This window comes from Ranitomeya imitator, chromosome 2, assembly GCF_032444005.1.
Source record: "Ranitomeya imitator isolate aRanImi1 chromosome 2, aRanImi1.pri, whole genome shotgun sequence".
NCBI lineage: Eukaryota > Metazoa > Chordata > Amphibia > Anura > Dendrobatidae > Ranitomeya > Ranitomeya imitator.
In genome coordinates, this window is record NC_091283.1 from 518882091 (window position 1) to 518906338 (window position 24248).

A 24248-nucleotide genomic window follows, 5' to 3' on the forward strand; every position below is an offset into this window, starting at 1 on the left:
TTTTACTTCCACTCAACTTTCCATTAATATGCTTGGAAATAGCACTTTGTGAACAGCCAGCTTCTTTAGCAATAACCTTTTGTGGCTTAGACCCCTTTCGCACATCAGTTTTTTGCTGTCAGTCACAATCCATTGTCTCGACGGATCAACAGATCCGTCGCAGATTGTGAAAAACTGATGTGACGGATTTGTTTTTTCGATGCATCCGACTAGTGGATCTGGCTACTTGGATCGTAGCATGCACACCAGTATACACATAGATCATAGTAAATACACATTTTATTACTTACATATCATGCCCCTCTGGCCGTTGCATTCTTCCATCTTCAGCAGCTCCATCTTGGTGGTCCTCTAGCTGTCCATCCATCAGCACTACTGGCCAGATCTCCAGCTGTCAGCCAGTTCTATCTTCTGCTTCTTCACTACCTCTGATAGCTGCCGGGAATAACCTCCTAGCAGTCAATGAATCTGACCCCTATCCTCCTTCTTTCTGAGAAGTTCTGACAGCTGCCTCACCCAGGTGAACATTGGCCATCACATCAACCTTCCTTCCCCTCCCTCCCCTGTAGCCACTTACCACCCCTTATACTGAAAGGGCTTTTTCGGGGAATGGCTGCACTGGCCATTTATTCAGCATTCACACTATAGCTACTGCTTCTGAAGGGAGCAGTGCAGTGGTTTTTCAATAAAGCCCCATCAGTACAGGGGGTTGAGGTAGCTACAGGGGGCAAGGGGAATTGATGTGATCGCTCATGCCAAAATTGGCCAGGCAGTTCATTTTTCAAAAATGGGCAGAGAGTTGTTAGAAGTACTGACTGCTCGGAGGCTGTTCTGAGCAGGAGTCAGAGGCAGTGAAGTGGCTAGAGACAGGATTGACAGAGAACACCAGCCATACTTACCAGGCCTGTCATCCTGAACACACTGAGAAGCCAGGGGGTTTCCAGGAATCCCGCTCTGCCGTAAGTTGTGCAGTACAGTGCACTGATCACTCTTCTGTTTGTACAGTGCATGTCCGTGTTTTTCATGCATGCGCAATACAAACTTTGGCAAAATCTTAAAATACCATGGACTGTGTTTTTTTCTTCTGGACACTACAGATGGTAGAGAAAAGCACCGTGTTTTTACAGACATTGGCAACCCTGCTTTCTAGGATGTCCCTCCTCACAGCACATCAGAATATTAAATTAAAGTACTAAGGCGGGACTACTGCCCGTAGGACCTTTCTCCCAAAGGCAGTCTACTGACTAGACAAAATGTCCAACTTATAATGTCTGCAGAAGGCATATAGGCTGGACTACATTACAGCTCTGCAGATCTGGTCCACCAAGGCTAATGTTCGTTTGTCCCATGAAGTGAAAATTGCTTATCGAATGTGCTCTAACATCTTCCAGAGGTGTTCTTCCTTCTGAGAAATATGCTAGACAGATTGTTGATTGAATCCATCTGGCCAGAGTTGACAATGAAGCCTTCATGCCTTTCCTCCTTCCCCCGAATTGAATGAAGAGGTTCGAATTCAGCCTTCACTCCTTGGTAGCCTCCATATATTGCAACAATGCTTGCCTAATGAAATAAACTTTTTGTTTTCTAGGATATTGGCAAAAAGGGGGCTTGGATAATCTCCTGATTCAAGTTGAAACTGGACACCACCTTCGGGAGAAGCATTGGGTCTAACCGGAGTATTATGTGGTCATCTAGAACCTGGAGCTACGGATCTCTGACAGATAAGGCCTGAATCTCCCCTATTCTTCTCGCTGAAGTGATGGCTACTAAGTGAACGCATCTCAATGCCCATTTCCTCCCAAGGCTCATAAGGGGCTTCACAAAGAGTTCAACACTAAATTTAAGTCCCAAGGGGGTTCAGACTTTCTTATCGTGGATCTCAGTCTGTAGACTGCCTTAGAGAATCTGGCAACCCAAGGCTGATTAGCCAAAGTGTAATTGAAAAAGATGCTCAAAGCTGAAATCTGGACTTTTAGTATAATCAGCTTCAGACTCTTATCAAACCCCGACTGTAGAAAGTTTTAAGATTTTTGGTATGTTTGGACGGGAGGTCTTTATAACAGGTCCTCTGTTTTGAGACCAGAACTTCATCCAAATTTTAACATATATGGCCGAGGTTACCCACTTCCAGCTTGCTTGGATTGTAGAAATTACCCAGTATGACAGGCCCTGAGTCCTCAGGATCTGCCTCTCAAGATCCAAGTTGACAGGTGCAATAATTTCATGTTGCGATGGCACTGGAATAGGAGGTCTTCTCTCAAAAGGAATCAGGACAGGGTTTTCCAAAGCCATCTGGTTCAAAAGGGGAAACCAGATCCTCATCGGCTAGAAATGAATTATTACTCTTGAATCCTCCTTAGCAGCAAAACTGACCTTAATTATAGAGGCTGATGCTTCTCAGGCTCCTTTAAAAGGGACTCTGTCACCTGAATTTGGAGGGAACAATTTTCAGCCATAGGGGCGGGGTTTTCAGGTGTTTGATTCACCCTTTCCTTACCCGCTGGCTGTAATATTGGATTGAAGTTCATTCTCTGTCCTCCGTAGTACATGCCTGCACAAGGCAATCTTGTCTTGCGCAGGCGTGTACTATGGAGGACAGAGAATGAACTTCAATCCAATATTGCAGCCAGCGGGTAAGGAAAGGGTGAATCAAACACCTGAAAACCCCGCCCCTATGGCTGAAGATTGTTCCCTCCAAATTCAGGTGACAGAGTCCCTTTAAGCAACCGATCCACCTTACTATCATAGGGTCTCTAAGGCTAAAGGAATTTTCAAACGGGATTGCTCATCTTTAACACTCTTACCACCAGGATATCAATTTTTAGGATGTCTTCCTAACTTTAAACTCATCAGACTTGGAGGCGAGACAGATTTTAATGTACTTCGGTATAACTAGCCTTTTCTCTGCATCCTCCCATTACGCCAAAATCATAGCCCTAATATGCTTAATGACAGGAAAATATAGGCTGTGACTGCAGCCTATACCAGCAGAAGATACCAAAAGCTGTGGGCCAACCAAAAAAAGTTGGGAGACAGTGGGACTTGCATGCGGGCAGTGGAACTATCGATCCTGGGGTTGGAATCTTGTGGATTAAGGGCATTGTATTTTGACCATCTGGACTTGCTGTTAGACCATTGACAAAAGAAATTGCATTGTTAACCTGCCTAAGTGATCATTACAACTCACCACTTGAGATCTTCACAGGACCCATAGTCACATAAGCCTACTTTCACACTAGCGTTGTTTGCTGTACGTCGCAATGCGTCGTTAAAAACGTATCCTGCAAAGTTGCCCGCAGGATGCGTTTTTTTCCATAGACTTGCATTAGCGACGCATTGCGACATACGGCGTGTTTTGGCGGACCGTCAGCACAAAAAAAACGTTGCATGTAACGTTTTTGTGCGTAGTGTCCGCCTTTTCAGACCGCGCATGTGCGGCCGGAACACCGCCCCCTCCTCCCCGGACCTTACAATGGGGCAGCGGATGCGTTGTAAAACTGCATCCGCTGCCCTCGTTGTTCATTTTTTCGCAGTTTGCGTCGGTACGTCAGGCCGACGCATGGCGACGGCTCCGTAGCGACGCTAGTGTGCAAGTAGCCCAAGAAAGGAGGATAATTGGATAAGTGATGCAATATCTTCTTTTCTATACAGAACACACAGAAATATATTCCTTTATAGTGTTTGTGGAGCTGTAATTGGGTCCGTGTCCAATAGGGCAGGGGTCCCCAACTCCAGTCCTCAAGGCCCACCAACATGTCATGTTTCCAGGATTTCCTTAGTCTTGCACAGGTAATAATTGCATCACCTGTGCAATGCAAAGGAAATCCTGAAAACATGACCTGTTGGTGGGCCTTGAGGACTGGAGTTGGGGACCTCTGCAATAGGGGACACCACAGAAAAACTCAGCAAGTCAAAGTTCACAACCCCCTTAATGTCAGTCCCATTTATATTGCAAGAGAAACAAAAAAAAAAAAAAAAATATATAAAACCTATCCTGCTTTGCTCTCAAGTATAAAAGAAAAAACCCTACTATAAGGTTGTGAAATATAAATATATTTTAATAATTGCTACATTGAAATATTGTACAGGTACAAAAAACAAACAAGTACTATTGTATGGTCCAAAGTGGAAGAAATTCAGAGCAGCCAGTACATCATTATACATTTCAGAACCCAATGGAAACATAATTTAGTGACTGCCCTATAGATTATATTGTTTTTTATTTTTATTTTTTTAAAGTGACCCCATTACCAGTATTGAGCAACTATAATTAGTATTTTGCTCAGAAACATGTGAAAAACTAGTCCAAAATGAATTTTATTATTATTCCTTCCAAGGTAAGATGCAGATAAACACCAATTTAATTGGCATCAGGTTCACTTTAAAATGCCCTTGGTAAATACAAATATATAATACATATATACACAGACGTTAATATGAAACATTAAAGGGAATTTAAATAAAAAAAAGCATTTATTAAAAAGGAAACCAAAATTCTACAATCAATATTGCAAATGCTATTCAAACCTAACATTTATTATAAAATACAGCTTTAAATGCAAAATTCTGAATTTTAAACATTATTCTCTTCAATTTTCTTTCCAAAGATTTCTATGACTACAATTCAACATATCGTCATAGAAAAGGCTAATAACATTTATACACATGCATACCCACATACGGACAGACTTTTACACGCACACACGCTTCAAGAATATACACTCGAAAGAACGGCAGACCTTGCACCTGCCAAGGATACAGTCGCTGTACCCCTTGTTAAAGTATTAGAAAATGGCAGTATATCAGAATTCTTGGAAGACAGATTGGTGAGGTATAGTTAGAATTTATACATATATAGAGCATTTATTTTGCATATAGGCACCATCACCACCTTTATATTTATTAGTGGTTCCCGGATAGAAGGCAACTTATTCTTTCTTGGGTTCCAGCCTTGTACCAAAGCGTTTAACGCTTTATTTCTTGCACCTTAAATTATGCACCTGATAAGAGGTCTCTACTGAAATAGCCTTAATTTTTTTTTTATACACATTAGATACTTGTAACTTAAAGGAAATCTAGACTCTGGAAGACATGTAGAAAATATTCCCATTAAGTAGAGCTCATTAAATAATTACAAAACAGATGCACGATAGCGTTTTATGAAAAAAAAAAAAAAAAAAAAAAAAATTACCACAAAAAAGTCCATTTTTAAATGTAGTGTAATTTGCTCCAAAAAGAATCCATTTATATTTCACAATATGGTTCTCTGCAGGAAAGAGCACCTGGAATTTCTATAGGAAATAAAATGGTGCCTTTCTCCAGAAATTTCGGGAAAGTCTCAATTCTTTAGAATAAAAAAAAACAAACAAAAAAAGCTTATTGTTTTCCTTACAAAAGTATTTTAACTGAGTGAGCTGGAGCAGGTTTTATATCAAGTCACAGAAATGCATTGGGTAATACGACACGATTTGATTTCTCAACTCTGCTATGCATTTCAAAGCTTTTCTTGACAGACTCCATGTAAAGCCTATGCCTCGATTGTGGGAGCTTTCTTGTAGATAGGTTTTTTTACTGGGTCATAGGCAAGCTCGCCTTTCTTGTTCTTCCTAACACGCATCACTAGCAAGACTATGATGATAGCAAACACCAACCCGACACATCCACCAGCAACGACAGCTGCGAAAAAAATAAAAATAAAATTAGATTTTAATTTTCCACATGTAAAAATGTTAGCGATAACTACAGCATATTTGCTAGATATATGCACATTGAAGTGAGCAGTCCCTTCCTGACCTCTGGTACCAAGCTAGTCAAATTACTTAAAGGTAAGACCTTTGTGGGCAGGTATAACCCAAGGAAACATGCCATACTATTCACTCCATAAAGAGCAGGAGGCAAGTTGGGCTTATAGTAAAGCCCAATGAATCTGTGGGTTCCCCATTATGGCCATGCACACAACACAAGGACTTATTATAAACTTGTGTGTATGAAGAGCCAAGAAAATATCAGGACGTGAAGAAGTTGTTTTTATGAACGGAAATTCAGACTATTACAATAGGAGGAAGGAACTCTTTTCAAAAGGTGTGTGAAGGGGATTTGGGGGGGAACAAATAAAAACCCAAGAATAAATGACCTCTGTTACTTCCACTTAGTGAATAGTAAAAAGGACTCAATTCAGCACGCAGGTGGCTTTTTTTTCCTTTTTTTAAGAATACAAGTTGCAAATAGGAAATTGTATCCTCTAGACCAGGGGTCCTCAACCAGCGGTCGAAGGTGAGGACGTTGGATTTTGTTTGCCGGTCTGCGGCACCACAGCTCAGAGCACACTGCAGGTGCCTGCCTTGGTGGTTCATTATCACCGGGGTGCACGTATGCACGCAGCGTTTGAATGCTGCGACACATGGGGAGCCAGCAGCTGTAGCAGTGACAGCTACAGCCGCTGGCTTCCGGAAGACATCAATAGTACACTCCGTCTCGGCAGCTTCTTCCCGTGCTGAGTGGTCACGTGGTACCGCTCACTAAAGTCATTAATATGGATGTGACTCCACTCCCATAGGCATGGAGCGCATATTCATTTACCACATACCAGGATAGGAATGGGGAGACCATACATACCCGGCTTATACTCGAGTAAATTAGCTTGCCCAGTTTTCCGTGGCAACATTAGGTGCCTCGGCTTATACTGGAGTATGTGAGTATGTTTGTATGTATGTTTTCATTACATTGTGGGGCCATCATGCTATACATGGGGGGGGGGGGGAGGGGAATTAAGTGTGGGACCATCTTGTTATACATGGGGGATTATATGTGTGGTACACCTTTTGAATATTTGTCAAATTTTCTTACACCATGATTAAAAAAAAAAAAAAAAAAAAAAAAAAAAAAAATATTCCAATCATCATCAGCAGTGACCCATCCGCAGCAGTAGTCATCTTTCAATGACAGCAGCAAAAACGAGATTACGGAGTAGACTGGACATAAGGAACACACTTCGGGTGTCACTGTCTCCCATCACCACTAGATGGGACCATCTTGTTGCAGGAAAACAAGCCCAGTGCTCCCACTGATCCAGGGAAACAAGCCCTGTGCTCCCACTCATTCTAAACCTATGGTGAGTGGAGTCACATTCACGTTATAAATGTTATAATTAAATGATAAGTATGCACTAAACTAAACTCCAACCCCCTCCATATCCCCACCCCCATATGACCAAAGCCCCGCCCGTGTCCCACCCCGCGCTGCCGGGCCATGGAAAAATAGACTTGCTTGAAGCCGGTCCCTCACTCAAAGAAGGATGGGGACCACTGCTCTAGACCATGCATGTTAAAGAAATCTGGCCTGCGACTACAGAACCGCCACAAATATGTGGGGCCCCATTATTCTGTATGAAGGACTAAGTGGGGCCCAATATACTGTATACTGGTTGGCCAGCGACTTTGTCCAAGTTTTCCATTTTGGCACTCTGTAGTTTAGTTTGACATCCCTGCTCTAGACAATGAAACAACGATCATAAGGCCACTCACCAATAACAACTTCTGTTCTGCTGAAGAAGCCATGAGCAGTGCTGGCCATAGAGATTTCATTTGATGGTTCATGCTCGTCAGGCAAGGCATTCCTCAATATTGAAATATCATTGGAGCTTTGGTCAACTTCATCTTTATTGACCTTTTTCTTACGTATGTCCTTTTCTTCAATGTTGTTATCAAAGGCAGTCTGGAGAGATAAGAAGAATCAAGTTATAGACCGACACAATAAAACCCAACAACTGACAGGCAAACTACAAAAATTTATAGTTTCTGCTTATACCAAGCAAGTTTGTTACAAGAGGATAACAATATGAATTGAACTAATTTAATATGCATATTACACGGATTAAAAAGCATTCGATTTTTTTTTTTTTACGACTGGGCACAAGTGTAGGCACAGCCTTATTACTCATCTTATTAAGCAAGGAGAATACTGATTTACATGTAAAGCTCAGCACTTACTGTAGGCGTGGACATGATTGATTCAAGGTTATCTTCAAATTCTTCATCTGCAAAGATGATTAAGATCAGATATCAGGTTAAATTGCAAAATTGCTGCTGCATTCATTAACCAAAGCTACAAAAATAAATGTCGTCAATACGAAATTAAGAAAATGGATCTAAAGTTTTAAGACCACGGCTTTCTCTAAGTTTTAGGCAGCAAGCATATTTACTCATCACACAAGTTTCTCTGTTAGACTAAATTCTTGTTTTGCCAAGCCTACTATAGCCACACCTTGTTTGTTTTTCCTATGCATTTATGGCAGATAGGTTTAAACACGTTTAAGCTGATCAGTGGGATATCGCAAAGAGAAAGGAAGTCAGGAGCCAAGTATTTTCTGGACAGCTTTGCAGATATTTAATATATTAATCATTCCCTTTTTTTGTGGATAGTAGGATGTACTTTAATTATGTGGGAGGGTTAAGGATCATACAACTACATGCTGGTGTATAGGACTTCTACTAATGTCATGAGGGTTTTGGGGTCTGATGAATTACAACCAGATTAATCAAATACATAATAGTGTGACCGATATGCCCTTTGCTGTACAGTAACGATCAAGCCAGTCCCATCACAGTTACTGAGGACAACACAACCATTAAAGGCCTCCATACACATTTCAGCAAGATCAGCCAACCCCCAATGTATGGGGGTGCCTCATGATTCTCCTAAAAAATAATGTAAGGAAAGATAAGAATCAGGCAGCTTTCTTTTAAACACCCAATCCTTTGGTTCTCAGGGAAGACCAAAACCTCCCTGTTGAAAGGGATGAACCCATTGCCGAACTTGAAAATGGAAGAAATGACTATTTGGCAAGATCATGTAAATTACCTGAGTCACCAGAACCAGAGGATTCATCAAACGAATCAGAATCTTCATCATAGTAATCAGTATATACATCTTCATCATCTGACCCTGAAGCTTCAATCAGGTCTTCGATTATAACGTTTGGGTCCATCAACTCAGTTTCACGTATCTAAAACACAAAAATGGGGAATCCATTAAGGGGGGGAAAAAACAAAAAACAAAAAACGTTTTTACCCCCCAGTTAAAGTTCTACAATCATCCAAAACCACTTTAAAATCATGGATCAGAAACTGCAAGGAATACAGTGACAGGTTACAAAGAAAAGGTTTATGTGAAAGCCTTAAGCTCTGACAATGAAACAGTTAACATCGCCAACACAAACTATTTTCTTCCCAAGCAGATTTTATTTCAATAATTAAAACAGGTTGGTGTAGAAGTTTCCTTTAACGCAACCACACCTGCCTTACACACGCAACATTTTTCTAGGAGTGTCCTGAGAGAGAAAAACACACATGAAAATGTGTGGTCAGTAAGGCACTGTGCATTTATGCATGTATGGCCAATGGACAAAAAGCAAAAAAGTGAAAAGCACAAGTGTTCTTTGCAAAGTGGGCATTTGCCACTTCATAAAGCGCCAGAAGTGGAGTGCTGGCCGCTGACGACTGGACATTGGCACACGGTCAAACAAAGCCTTATTGGCTTCATGTCCGATAAGCAAGTATGGACACAAAGAAAGAAACACCACTTTAGAATACTGTACACCTATAGCACAGAGCAGAAGTGACAACCTGCAGGTCTCCCACTGTAAAACAACATCTCCCAACATGCTCACAAATACCCCATGCTTAAAAAAGGTGGCATTTTATAAAAGATGGAGTGTTGAAGGTTGGTGACCCCTGGCATAAAGTATCAACTTCCTGTAACACCACTTGCTCATTGGCAGCTTTAGATGAATAATTTTATGCCATAAATAAGCTTCTTGTGCTATTTTTTTTGTCAATATCAAAGCTCATGGGGCTCAGCTTCAGACAGTGACACATGTAAACATGCACATCAAAGTTTCACATCTGAAAGCAAATACCCTATAAAATGTAAAAAAAAAAAAAAAAAAAAAAAAACCCCTCCTCCTCTGTGCCCACTGATGACCAATATGTTGCAATCCGTAGCTCATTAGCATGCCATTGTGATACTTCATATTTGCGTTGTAGAGTTAGTCGACATTTAGTCTGCTTCATGTTGGAAATTCCTGTTACATTTCCCAAATTGCACAACATAAAACTGGTGAGCACACAGTCCCAAAAAGGGTTTGTGCTTATGATAAAGTGTGTCACGCTCCGGTATCTAAAAATCAAAGTGAAGCAGAGATGTAGGAAACCGTCACAAATGGCAGACTTCAATAAGAGTCTCCATAAACCAATAGGATCGCCATATAGCAATGTTAAAATAAGCTCGTTAATCCTACAAGTCATTGATTTCAGCCAATCATTACATATATTATTATAAATAAAAACCTTTATTCACTAGCTTTATTTGACTGAACAGTTTATCACAAGCTTTTCTCTGGGAACCAAAACACAAGTCAAAACCAAGTACGTCAGGTTTTTTTTTTTTTTTTTTCGTTTCTGCAGAAGCTAATGGGCAGGTGGAGTGAGCTTGGGAAAAGTTAAAAATTTAGTGGGGTGACTGACAGTGCAAGAGAAGAATGCTCCACCTATTCATTTATATTAAATGTAAGTGTTGCCCTTAAGAATCATGCCATAGAAGTTAGGGGAAATTGTTGTCACCAATAAAATAACGAGCCTTAAAACTCGCGTGTTTCTTTCTAGCACGTGGCGCTATTCTGAAGCCAACGCACCATTACACATTAGACCAACATCTCAGCCAAAGTGTAAATATGTGTATAGAACCTCCTGGCTCTCCCCTAACAGACATGGTAATTGGTCGAAGGGATCGATAAGGATCTGGCATGTTAGGTTTGGACTGCTAATTGCTTTGTTCTTGGCGAGATAAGCTGCCAACATCATTGTGAGGAACTGTATCTCTCTTATGGAGAACATAGGATAGCTTACTTTGCTGAGGTCTCCTGTGTATAGATGAACTGGGAGATAGTGGCTGGCTAAAAGATGGTCCTGCAGGCTGCCATCTATTGTGCATGGGGGGATCCCTAAAGGTACCGTCACACTTAGCGACGCTGCAGCGATACCGACAACGATCCGGATCGCTGCAGCGTCGCTGTTTGGTCGCTGGAGAGCTGTCACACAGACCGCTCTCCAGCGACCAACGATCCCGAGGTCCCCGGTAACCAGGGTAAACATCGGGTAACTAAGCGCAGGGCCGCGCTTAGTAACCCGATGTTTACCCTGGTTACCATCGTAAAAAACAAACAGTACATACTTACATTCAGCTGTCTGTCCCTTGCCGTCTGTTTGCTGCACTGACTGCTGGCCGCAAAGTGAAAGCAGAGCACAGCCACAGCGGTGAGTCACCGCTGTGTGACTCACCGCTGTGCTGTGCTTTCACTTTCACTTTGCGGCCAGCAGTCAGTGCAGGAAATAGACGGCAAGGGACAGACAGCTGAATGTAAGTATGTACTGTTTGTTTTTTTACGATGGTAACCAGGGTAAACATCGGGTTACTAAGCGCGGCCCTGCGCTTAGTTACCCGATGTTTACCCTGGTTACCAGTGAAGACATCGCTGAATCGGTGTCACACACACCGATTCAGCGATGTCTGCGGGGAGTCCAGCGACGAAATAAAGTTCTGGACTTTCTTCCCCGACCAGCGACAGCACAGCAGGGGCCTGATCGCTGCTGCCTGTCACACTGGACGATATCGCTAGCGAGGACGCTGCAACGTCACGGATCGCTGGCGATATCGTCTAGTGTGACGGTACCTGGTCTCGTGTCTCCCCTTTTCCCCATAGTTTGTAAGCTTGCGAGCAGGGCCCTCACTCCTCCTGGTATCTGTTTTGAACTGTATTTCTGTTATGCTGTAATGTTTATTGTCTGTACAAGTCCCCTCTATAATTTGTAAAGCGCTGCGGAATATGTTGGCGCTATATAAATAAAATTATTATTATTATTATTATTATTATTACCTTTACTGAGAAACCTCAACTGTCAGCAAGATAAACAAAGCGCTTATTCCAATAGCAGAGGCAAAAATACAGCTTTAAATGCAAAATTCTGAATTTTAAACACCAGGGGACAGACACCGGAAGGTAAGTATGTAGTGTTTGGTTTTTTTTTTTTACGTTTACGCTTACGCTGGTAACCAGGGTAAACATCGGGTTACTAAGCGCGGCCCTGCGCTTAGTAACCCGATGTTTACCCTGGTTACCAGGGGACCAGCATCGTTGGTCGCTGGAGAGCTGTCTGTGTGACAGCTCTCCAGCGACGCTGCAGCGATCGGGATAGTTGTCTGGATCGCTGCAGCGTCGCCAAATGTGACGGTACCTTTAGAATAGAAAATGGCAACCATTACATGTGTACATGGACCTGCTAGGCATGCAGTGCGTTCTTAACGATCCGTTAATGGCAATTTAAACCTGTACTTGTTTTTCTGCGTATTGTAATCAGCGGGATAATATTTAACTCTAATGAGAGATAAACTGCACACAGCAAGGTCACAGGTTCTGGGACACACAGTTCAACAAGCTGAAGCTATTGCAAACAGGCAAAAGTATTGGGCAGAGCTAGGCTCCTTGCCTGATTAACACATTAAACATCAGTCAGAAGTGGAGAGAGCCACACAATTTTAGAGATTTAGGCTAGGAGAGTGTGAAGGTGGAAAAAAAAACAAAAAAAAAAACAGAAGATTTAGATGTTGTGATGTTAACATACTTATTATTCATAATTTGTCGCAATTTAACAAGTAAAGATAAGGAACATAACCACAACAAATCTATGTAGTGCTTTTAGAGCAAAAGACAGGCAAAACTATCTTTGTCCCTACATAGCCAATGAATCTTGAAAATCTTCCACTGGAAAAAAATAAAATAATTTTATTGCATCTCAACCAAAGCACTTTGAGTGTTAGGAAGTAGAGCAATCAATACTACACTTACAAAAGATGAACAGAAAAAGACATTCAAAATGAATGGCCCAAACACTGTTATGAGATCAAAGCCATTTGCATGAAATAGTATAGACCTTTGCCTTGACCTTGCAGAAGTGTTACCTGATCCATTATTACACCTGTGCAGGTAAGGGGGTGGGGAACAGCAAGCTTTCTGCTTGCTTCAAATGGATGCATCTCATCAGACATCTGTTGAGCCAACCTAGTAATTAGGATAAGATGACCAAATGGCTCAAATCTATGATCAATGCTTCACGAGCCAATTATTAATAGGGTCAAATACATTTTTAAGTATATATTCACTGCCTTTAATCCTGTACAGTTCAGAAACCAACCTTCTTGCACTTCAAGTTAATTCCCAGAAAAATGTACTTTAGAAAGGCAAAGTAATTTCTGTGGTGATGAAATCTACTTCCATAAAAGGATCTCAGTTTACATACAGACTCATAGTAATAGGACAGGGAAGAGAAAAAAAACAAAAACCAAAAGCTTAAGTTACAAACTTAACTACTGTAGCCACAGGGTCCAGATGATATGTGAACTTGGCTAAGATGAGAGGTAATTACCCAGTCAAAACTCAAGCAGAAGAATGCAGGAACTATTTCACACCTACATGTAGCACCCACAGCCTATCAATTGGGAAGTCAATCCTTGTGTTGCTGCAGTAAGCAGTCCAAGAAAATCAACACTAGATGTACAGAATTGCTGCAAGCCTATAAATGGTCCTACTAACTGTTTACTAAATACACAAAATAAAGACATATAGCCTTAGGTGTGAACCAATGTAAAGCTTATATCTTTGTGGAAATCATGTACTTTTTTTAAGCTGTGATCACAGCACTGAAATCAGAGATTCTATGTGAAATGCAACTCTTCCTGAGCCGGCCATTGTCTTCAGTCTTGACTGACAAAGTGTTTTAAGGGATGAATCAAACTCTGTCAAAGGGAATCCAAGCCCTTGGGGGGAACCATTTCCTGCCTGCATGTTACTAAAACTCAGAGAGGCCTGTTTTTACTTGCTCTAGAGGGGATATGATGATAATGGTGCATAAGTATACCAAGTTTATGACGAGCAGCGGGAATGGTAAATATGATATAACCACCGCAGGGTATTTTAGGAGAATCATATATAAAATTTATTGTCGATGTAATGTGACACGATGCTAGTGACTGCAACCCAGTGTAATGTACTACGAACAGATACACACTAGCTTTACTTGTAAAACTGCCACTTGCACTAAAGGTGCCGTTACACTAAACGACGCTGCAGCGATATAGACAACGAGCCGATCGCTGCAGCGTCGCTGTTTAGGTCGCTATAGAGACGTCAAACACAGCAACTCCAGAACAATGCAGGAGCGATCCAGTGACGTAAGGGCGACTCACTTATCGTTCTCGCTGGTTGTTCGCTCCATGAAAAAAAACATTGCAGGCATCGTTGCTTTTGCTGTCAAACATGACGAATAACGCCGACCTGACGACCAAATAAAGTTCTGGACTTCTAGCTACGACCAGCGAGGTCACAGCGGGATCCAGATCGCTGCTGCGTGTCAAACACAACGAGATCGCTATCCAGGACGCTGCAACGTCACGGATCGCTGTCGTTCTCGTTCTAAAGTTGCTCAGTGTGACGGTACCTTAAGAGCCAAGACCTTGATTTAAATAAATAAAAATATATATACACCACACATGTTGTGGTAGATAAGCCCTCAATCAGAAATGAATGACTGAATAAATAGGGTCTGGGGTAAAGAGTCTTAATTACAGTGTGAAGTCATTTGCACACAAATAGTTACCGTACTCTCTGGAAAGGAGAGGGTCAAAGTAGACAAGGCATGGCCCTGGTAAGATGGATTTAGTTTATTCACCCCAAGATACAAGTTTTCACTACACTTCTGTGAAATGAGTTTTCCTTTTGTGGCCAACAATAATGTTGTGAGCCTCTGGAGTTTATATAGAAAACGAGAGAAACTATTTTTTGTTCCATATTTCTTTGCATGAAGAATTCAGTGCGACACTTTTCGGTTTGTTGCATGAAAAGGTAAACTGACTAGTATGGCAGAAAGTTTACACCATTGTATTTCTGTAAAAAGATAACTAGGATCAAAAACTAGCATATCAAGTGACAGGTCAGGAAGCCATTGTCTGGAATGAGAATGAAGGAAGACAACACTTCCGAATATTCCCCCTTAGCATAACCTTGAAAGGCTATGGGAAGAGATGCACTGTTATGGTGTAAACAGGAAACCATGATCAATGGTAATTACATTGTTATATATAGCTCATCCAACAACATTGTAACAGCTGTAGACATCTGCATGCTGCAATCTCCTGTATGGAACCAGCTCTTCCCAAATCTAGCGCGCACAGTTCGGTCAACAGACATTGGTATAAAACATGTCTGTTCTTTGTGACAAATCTGGTCAAAGTAAAATTGATGAAGAAAAGTGAGCACAAGTGGTGTGTAGGCTTAATTAATCAACTGACTTGTGATAAGGGGGATGAATGCCAGACTGAGAAGATTACAATATATCAATCTACATATGCAGTAAAATAAAGTTGTAGGGGAGTTTTCAATGAGATAAGGGGGTGGATCAGGCCAAGCACCTGTTCTTAGAGAAGTTAGGTAGACAATAGAGCCATTCTCCTAAGCTCAACAGTCAACTTGTCAGTGCAGACTCCCAATTGTGCAACCTATACATGAGAAGTGTACTTTTCCATTTGAAATGGTAACCAGACACCTGAAGACTTATGCAAGTCATAGAAGACTTGTTAAACTGCATGTGAAGGGGCTGAAAGCCTCATGCAAGGACTGTCACATGTCATAGGTTGGAGAGGAACAGCAGAATTCATTACAGTGTCCTTGCCCTGGTATGCGTTCTTATCCATAATACTATAAAACAGAACATCGCAAGAGGTCCCAAAATAACCATTATGGCAGGCAACTTTACCTTCCACACAACAGAGCACACAATCATGTGGTGGCCACTCTTAGCTGTTACCCAATTTTATGAAGGTTAAATTGTGAACTCTGGTATGTCACCAATTTGCCATTTTGGTCAATCCAGGCATGGCGCTTCATACAACATTAGCTTTATTAATAATAACTTCCACTAGACTAATGCCACTAACAGACTGCTGTTGGGCGATATATTTAGAATTGATCTACAGACAACCTCATCTCTGTAGGGGGATTATGCCGAATATAAAGCCTCCCCATACAGTGACTAATACTGGCCAATAGATAAGTGAGATATCTGGCAGCGGCTCTGAGAACACCGGAGTGCTTGGCTGACCGAGCGCTCCTGTGTAAGGGAGAGTATATACGGTAGTTACTATTTGAGCCATCGTTAGGCCGACAGCCATCTAGTGTGTATGGGGAGGTTGCTTTAAAGGTACCTTCACACTAAGCGACGCTGCAGCGATACCGACAATGATCCGGATCGCTGCAGCGTCGCCGTTTGGTCGCTGGAGAGCTGTCACACAGACCGCTCTCCAGCGACCAACGATCCCGAGGTCCCCGGTAACCAGGGTAAACATCGGGTTACTAAGCGCAGGGCCGCGCTTAGTAACCCGATGTTTACCCTGGTTACCATCGTAAAAGTAAAAAACCAAACACTACATATTTACCTTCCGCTGTCTGTCCCTCGGCGCCCTGTTTCTCTGCCCTGTGTAAGCACAGCGGCCGGAAAGCACAGCGGTGACGTCACCGCTCTGCTTTCTGGCTGACCGGCGCTGACACAGGATGCAGGAGGAGTGCAGAGCACAGCGCCGGGGACAGACAGCAGAAGGTAAGTATGTAGTGTTTGTTTTTTTACTTTTACGCTGGTAACTAGGGTAAACATCGGGTTACTAAGCACGGCCCTGCGCTTAGTAACCCGATGTTTACCCTGGTTACCAGTGAAGACATCGCTGAATCGGTGTCACACACGCCGATTCAGCGATGTCTGCGGGAAATCCAGCGACGAAAGAAAGTTCTGGCCTTCTAGCTCCGACCAACGATGGCACAGCAGGATCCCGATCGCTGCTGCGTGTCAAACACAACGATATCGCTAGCCAGGACGCTGCAACGTCACGGATCGCTAGCGATATCGTTATGAAGTTGTTTAGTGTGAAGGTACCTTTAGTGTCAGCTTCTTTGTAGGGAAAGTAAACAAAAATGACGAGTCTAGAAGCCAGTTAGGCTACTTTCACACAAGCGTCGGCCCAACGCATGCTGTGAAGTAAAATCACAACGGGGGCAGCGGATGCAGTTTTACAACGCATCCGCTGCCCCATTGTAAGGTCCAGGGAGGAGGGGGCAGAGTTCTGGCCGCACATGCGATCGGAAAAAGCGGTGGGACTGCAAAAACACGTCGTATCCGTCGCACAACGGATGCAACGTGTGGCAATCCATCGCAATGCAACGCTAATGAAAGTCTATGGAGAAAAAAAAAAACGTATCCTGCAGACAACTTTGCAGGATGCGTTTTTTCTTCAAAACGACGCATTGTGACGTGCGTCGAACGACGCTAGTGTGAAAGTAGCCTTAGTCTAGTTTGTACTGCCAGGCTGTAGTAGAAACAAGGAAACATCTTCTATAGTATATCAGTAGAAAACAGCACATTTCATAAAAAAAAACAAAATTGCGCGAATTTGCCATCTGGTTTGGGATACGTTCATAGGCCACAGCTAGTCTATACACTTTTAAGACATGACAAGTCAATTTTACGTAGAATACAAAAAAAAAAAAGTTGCTAGAGGAGTTCTTTTGCGTTTTTTTTTAGTAACCATGTTTTAGTTAATGGTACATCCATGTCATAGTAATTAATGACCTCCCAGAGGCCAGATATGCAGCTGTGTGTTACATTACCTGCGGTGTCAATGAGATTTAATGAAATTTCATCCATCCACTGCCTGCCAATTTACGCCACGGATATCAACTGCGTGTTTTACCTTGTGTGTTAGAAAATCTGGGGGTAGTTTTACGGTCTCATTCAGATGTCCAGCTGTACACAAGTCCATTTAGGCCATGTTCACACAGTGCGTTTTTTACCGCGGAACCGCGGCGGTTTTGCCGCTGCGGTTCCGCAGCTGTTTTCCATGCAGGGTACAGTACACTGTACCCTATGGAAAACAGGACACACTGTGCACATGGTCCGGAAATTGTTAAAAAAAAGACGCGCTGAATAGCTCCCGGAAAAAAGAAGGAGCATGTCAATTCTTTTTCCGGAGCCGCAGCGGTTCTGCACCCATAGACCTCCATTGTGAGGTCCAAACCGCAGTAAAACCCGCAGATCAAAAATATATCTGCGGGTTTTACTGCGATTTGATGTGCAGAACCGCTGCAGCAGGAAGTGCGGGGAGCGGGCGGAAGTGCGTGGGCGGAGTGTGGCTGCCCCCCCCGTGTTCCGATCCCGCCCCCCCGTGCTCCGATGCCCCCCCCCCAGTGCTCCGATGCCCCCCCCCCAGTGCTCTGATGCCCCCCCCGTGCCCTAATCTCCCCCCCTTATACTCACCCGGCGTCCCGGTGTCCGTCCGGCCGTCTTCTCCCTGGGCGCCGCCATCTTGCAAAATGGCGGGCGCATGCGCAGTGCGCCCGCCGAATCTGCCGGCCGGCAGATTCGTTCCAAAGTGCATTTTGATCACTGAGATATAACCTATCTCAGTGATCAAAATAAAAAAATAGTAAATGACACCCCCCCCCCTTTGTCACCCCCATAGGTAGGGACAATAAAAAAAATAAAGAATTTTTTTTTTTTTTTTTTCACTAAGGTTAGAATAGGGGTAGGGGTAGGGTTAGGGGTAGGGTTAGGGTTAGGGTTAGGGGTAGGGTTAGGGGTAGGGTTAGGGGTAGGGTTAGGGGTAGGGTTAGGGTTAGGGTTAGGGGTAGGGTTAGGGGTAGGGTTAGGGGTAGGGTTAGGGGTAGGGTTAGGGGTAGGGTTAGGGGTAGGGGTAGGGTTAGGGGTAGGGTTAGGGGTAGGGTTAGGGGTAGGGTTAGGGGTAGGGTTAGGGTTAGGGGTAGGGTTAGGGGTAGGGTTAGGGGTAGGGGTAGGGTTAGGGGTAGGGTTAGGGTTAGGGTTAGGGTTAGGGGTAGGGTTAGGGTATTTTCAGCCATTTTAACCCTAAAAAAATTCCTAGAAAACACACAGACTCTGGCTAGAAAACTGCATCAAAAAAACGCATCAAAAAACGCATCAAAAAACGCATCAAAAACGGACCAAAAAAGGACCAAAAAAAGGACCTGCGTTTTCTGCCAAGAGCTGCAGTTTTTTAAAAAACAGTCAGGAAAAAAAAAGGATGGAAATCCTGAACGTGTGAACATACCCTTAGGATCTGAGCCATGGATCAAAAATTACACATTCAAGTCTATGGGTTTTGTGAAAATTATGGATTTTAGAGTACTTAGCACTCCGTTGAACAAGAAAGCACAAGAAAGACTGACCTATTAAGTAAACACATCCATATATATTAAGGGAATTCAAAAGTGAGAACGCTTAAAGCATTAAAGGTCTGACGTGGTCAGGATGTGAAGCATGAAAGGCAGCAGAATAGGTGAACACGCACAAGCTGTTTACTCTGCATGTAGGGGCACCTGGCATTCTGGGCAGCACACAGGACCACATTCTCCTGGGCTAGAACAATAGACACTAGGAAGGAAACACACCTCCTGCCTGCCACAACATTTCACAGGGATCTAGGAGAAGAATACAGCAGCTGTTCACTGCTGGTGAAGATAGTCATGGCTACTGAGCCAAAAAGACAAGCCGAACATTTGCATGAGATACAAAGCCAGCAATGCCACAATAAGAATAAAGTAGTGATTGACCTGCAGAGTCATCATTAGTCACCTGATGGGTGGATATATGTATACGTGTGTACATGACCGCCCCTCCCATATTTGTAGAAGCAGCCATGACAGACAAAGACCAGTTAAAATGTGAATCAGTGCCAATTAATAGAAGATCGGATCAATTATTAAATACCACAGCAGACAAGAACATGCAAGTCATGGCCATGCTTCTGATCTAGTGCAGACATCTTGTGCATTTGAGCCAACGGTGAAGACTGCCTAACTGTGATTTTGTAGCTTTAACAAGGAGGAAAAGAAAGCCTTCCAGTCACACAAGGATAGCAACATTAACCAAATCTATGGAATTGTGTCTAGTGAGGCTCCAGCTGTTATTTACATGCAGCGAGACCATAACCAAAGGCTGCCTACATACAGCAGGATTAAACACATCCATGTGTCACGGTCCGAACACAGACGAGCCGCAGTCTACTGACCCAATTTCAGCTGCCGCACACACACCTTAGGGGTTATGAGGCTGCAGAGTTCCGGTCAGGAGACCCATGGCAGGTTCATGAATCGTGACCCATACTACATGTGTGAACGTGGCCTTATGTAGTCACCTTGAATGGACATTTCACAGGTCAATGAAGTGGTGCCTGCAGTCATGCCTCCCAAGATCTATGGAGATAAAGTACTTAGTTTGTGATGTAGACTATGATCTCAACAGACTATAGGCCATAAAGGATTCCTTGAGGGGTTTAACAAAAAAAAATGCAAGCAAAATGTATAGTTTATGACAACATTTACAAATTGAGGGATGAGTATTTATATATTTATTTTTTTCCCCCATGTTATGTGAAACAATTGAAGGCTTTAACCTATATACCTAAAGCTGGCACATACTTGTACAACACGGCCAGTAAAGAACCTGAATCAATTCTTGTGAAAAAAGTTGAAATTCAATGTTCCAAAGGAATGACACCCCCTCCCCAGAAAGAATGCACAAACTTTATCAACGCTTGCATTTTCCATTAATCTCACTTTATTAGATACAACATCAAGGCGCTCCTATTTGATGGCAAATTACGGTAATCAAATCTCCGCAACGGAAATGATCTTTTAAGTGGAACGCTTTCCTACCTCATAAACCATGATATCATTTATATGTAAATGAGGCAGCCCCAAAGAGAACAATTACCCCAGAGGGGCCTCTCTATAGGCGCTCGTCTTTTTGAACTGGCAGACTAACTTTGTAAGCCCGCTTGTTTTCAACTGGTTCAATTCTATTATTGGAGCATATGTCAAAGACTCACCTCCCCCCCCCTCTCTGTCCATACCTCACTGCATCCTAAAAGACTGCAAAACTTCCCAAGGTCTAAATCACAAGCTTAAACTTTTAACTATGCTGTACAAACCAATACTTGTAAGGCCAGTGACCCCAAAAGGGCACATACTATCATCCATGATATGAGAACCGTGATGTTCTCCTTAGAAGAGCCTCTGCTCATGCACTGAAGGAAAGTTTCCTAAAATGGACATCCTTCCTTTATTACCAGGAAAAAAAAAATCCCAGAGAAGCTGTTTGTGACGTTACGCAAGACTTGAGGATCTATGTTGCAATAGTAATGTACCGTGACATGTGGAGACATCAAAAGCAAGCAAATACAGACATCTACGAGGAGCTGTGACCACTGAGTCGCCCAATAAACTATTAACACATAGAAGAACAGTGAAGACAAGCAAAGTCACAGATGGAGCATCCAAAATAAAGTTATGAAAGTCTTCCGGAAACTTGGCTCCCCGAATCCTTCCATGTTTATCCAGACTCCTTGTTTTACATAGCTGCTTGACAGAGTAACAAAGATGCCAGCAACATCTGCTAATAAGATGGTCAAGAGGTTGCTTCATTCCAGACTAGAAAATTCCAAGCACGAGCTGGAATCTAAATATTAGCTTCTTAGGCTACGTTCACATTAGCGTTCCGCTAATGTGCGTCGCTGTTGCCTCGGCGATGCAGCGGCGACGCGCCCCTATGTTTAACATAGGGGACGCGTGCGTTTTTTTGGTTGCGTTTTTTGACACGTGCGTCGTTTCCGACGCTAGCGTCGGACGCAAGAAAATGCAACAAGTTGCATTTTTCGTGCGTCCGATTTTCGTCAAAAAACGACGCACGCGTCGCAAAACGCAGCGTTTTTGCATGCGTTTTTTGTGTGTCGTGCGTTGCGTCGCCGGCGCACAACGCTAATGTGAACGTAGCCTAAGCCACAGAAAAGTAACCCTCCCTGCCAAAAAGTTATTAGACCAGAGAGCGAGAATGAGAGGGACGTTGACGCAACTTCATGGGGCCTTTGGTTCAGTCACCATAAGGACTTAGATGGAGGTCACCAAAGTGGCCCACCAGCCGTGTACTTCTGTAGAATTACCAACACTTATGCAACCTCCAGCAGGAATGTTGGGAGCTGTGATCCACAACAGGATCGCCGCAGATCTAAAGTGATCAGCACAGATACATGGTGTCCTAACACTGGTCTACAGAAGAAACAATACCTAGTGCTCCCATTAATGGGATTCCCAACCATCAATGAAGAATGGAGCTTCCCAAGCACGGCTGGGGCCACACTGCGGGTAGCAGTACTTAAGCTAGATATCCTGAAAATGGCACATGTGCCACTCACTACCAATACAAAATGGACCCCGATACGCGTTTTTTTGCCTGGGGCACATCTCAATGACTTTAGGGACTTGGAAGAAAGCCATCACATTACTCTGTTTGAAAGAGGAATTTAGTTTTCCTGCGATAAATTCGAGAGAAAATCTGAAGGGGATAGTGAAGTGACAAACGGCACACGGTCCCCCTGGAGACTATGGCCGTCCCCCCAATACTGCAAATGGAAGCCATTGATGAGGGAGGTGACAATATTCCACAACCGCAGATTACGGTCCCGACCCTACACGCCATCACATCAATAACGACGTGATTAAACCATATATAGCCAATTCAGTGAAGGCATCTAAAAAAGGAGCATGTGGGGGGCTGTAATGGAGGAGGGAGGGACGGGGGCTGGTGTTTGGTCAGAACTTTACCCACAGCTCATTAGCCACAAGGGAAGAGGTGCTGGAATGCCAGGGGAACAATGGGAAGGTCAGGGTGCGAGCCGGGGCAGACATGCTGGGAAATGGAGCTCACAGCTCAGTGGTCACCACATGTAACAGGACAGCTGGCCCCCGGGCCACTAGAGTTACTAGTGATGGAAGATAGAACTGGCAGCCAGCCATACACTACACGTCTGCGGCCACCAAACGACGACCTGTGGCAACTTTACCAGACACCCTGCAAATTACTGTCAAGAGAGTTAGTTTCTGAGGTAAAAAGTAACTAAAAACAACAAAAAGCCGTGTCCGGCTGGGACTTGTAGTACCACCGGGCTGATACGAGCCATGTTTCTATAGAGGTGGTCGCACACAATGAGACCACTGGAATGCGAGCTATGCGCTGCCCCCCTCCCCGCGCTTTTGTGCGACTGCGCCACTTACCGACTCCGCCGCCACTGCGCTGAGCAGGAACCCGACGAGGAGCAGCGCGAGCTTCATGGTCACGATTAATGGCGCGTTAGTCCTGTGCACACACACAATCCCCGAGGTCCTCAGTGTCTGGATAGGATGCGTTATCTCCTCAGCTGCTCTGCGACTATCTCCGCGAACTTTACTACGCTCCACTGTGTGCGAGTTACCTTCAAAGGATTTTTTATAAGATGTCTCCTCCCATTGACTCCACACGGCTCCTCTCCCCTCCCCCCATTACCGGAATTTCCCTGTCTGGAGTTGATTCATTTAAAGGGGAAATGACATAAGAGCTTTGGTTTCACTAGTGACTTAGTGGAATTTTTTTTTCCCCTCAGTCTTTTGTTTCCTATGACATGAGGCAGAAGTGAGGCAGGGGCTCAGGACATGGCTTCACTTTCAGCTTTCACATTCGCTGCCTGTGGAAAGGGAAACTGGAAGGTGGTCCGGGTCCTTTCCATATGTGTTCTGTGTGTGGTGATGTATGGCCTGTCCTTGAGGGTGGCACGTTGCCACCGTGATGGAAGACTGCGATGAGGTTACACGATGAGACAATCAGGAATAAGAGCCGTCGTGCCGAGGTCGCGACGATTGATCGACAAAAAAAAAAAATCAGATTCCATTCAAAAAAGGGCACTGTAAAAATTAGTTCTGGAAACTGGTTGCTACGGGCAACCACACTTTATTTTTTGATTAAAGGAGTTGTCCAGTGAAAACAATCACCGTTCCAGCAGATAGGTGATAACTTAGGGAACAGTGGGGGTCCGACCTTGGGTTAGAACAGGGGATACAAGTAGGGAACAGTGGGGGTCCGACCTTGGGTTAGAACAGGGGATACAAGTAGGGAACAGTGGGGGTCCGACCTTGGGTTAGAACAGGGAATTTGTATCCCCGGGGCAGTTTTATCTCCGATACAAAATGGCGCAGCAGATCGCATGTCTGATCGCCTCTCCATTCATTCATGGAAAGCCAAGCACAGCGCTCCACAGCCCCATAGGGAGTG

At 43.5% G+C, this 24248-nt stretch overlaps 1 protein-coding gene across 1 annotated transcript; it reads right to left on the minus strand.

The window, feature by feature from the left end:
* Window positions 1–4037: 4037 nt before the first annotated feature.
* On the minus strand, window positions 4038–23452 carry LOC138664789 (syndecan 4-B-like). The gene is made up of 5 exons (XM_069751765.1): window positions 23219–23452; window positions 8860–9004; window positions 7989–8035; window positions 7524–7713; window positions 4038–5676 (listed from the first exon to the last, which is right to left on the minus strand). The coding sequence occupies exons 1-5, from the start codon at window positions 23273–23275 to the stop codon at window positions 5528–5530; spliced, it is 588 nt and encodes a 195-aa protein (XP_069607866.1). The 5' UTR covers window positions 23276–23452; the 3' UTR covers window positions 4038–5527.
* Window positions 23453–24248: the final 796 nt, after the last annotated feature.

Coding starts and splice junctions, on each gene's coding strand:
- LOC138664789 (XM_069751765.1), bottom strand. CDS start 23,275: ATGAAGCTCGCGCTGCTCCTCGTCGGGTTCCTGCTCAGCGCAGTGGCG. Junction 8,036..8,859: donor CTCTGGTTCTGGTGACTCAG/GTAATTTACATG, acceptor TCATCTTTGCAG/ATGAAGAATTTGAAGATAAC. Junction 5,677..7,523: donor CAGAACAGAAGTTGTTATTG/GTGAGTGGCCTT, acceptor TTTTTTTCGCAG/CTGTCGTTGCTGGTGGATGT.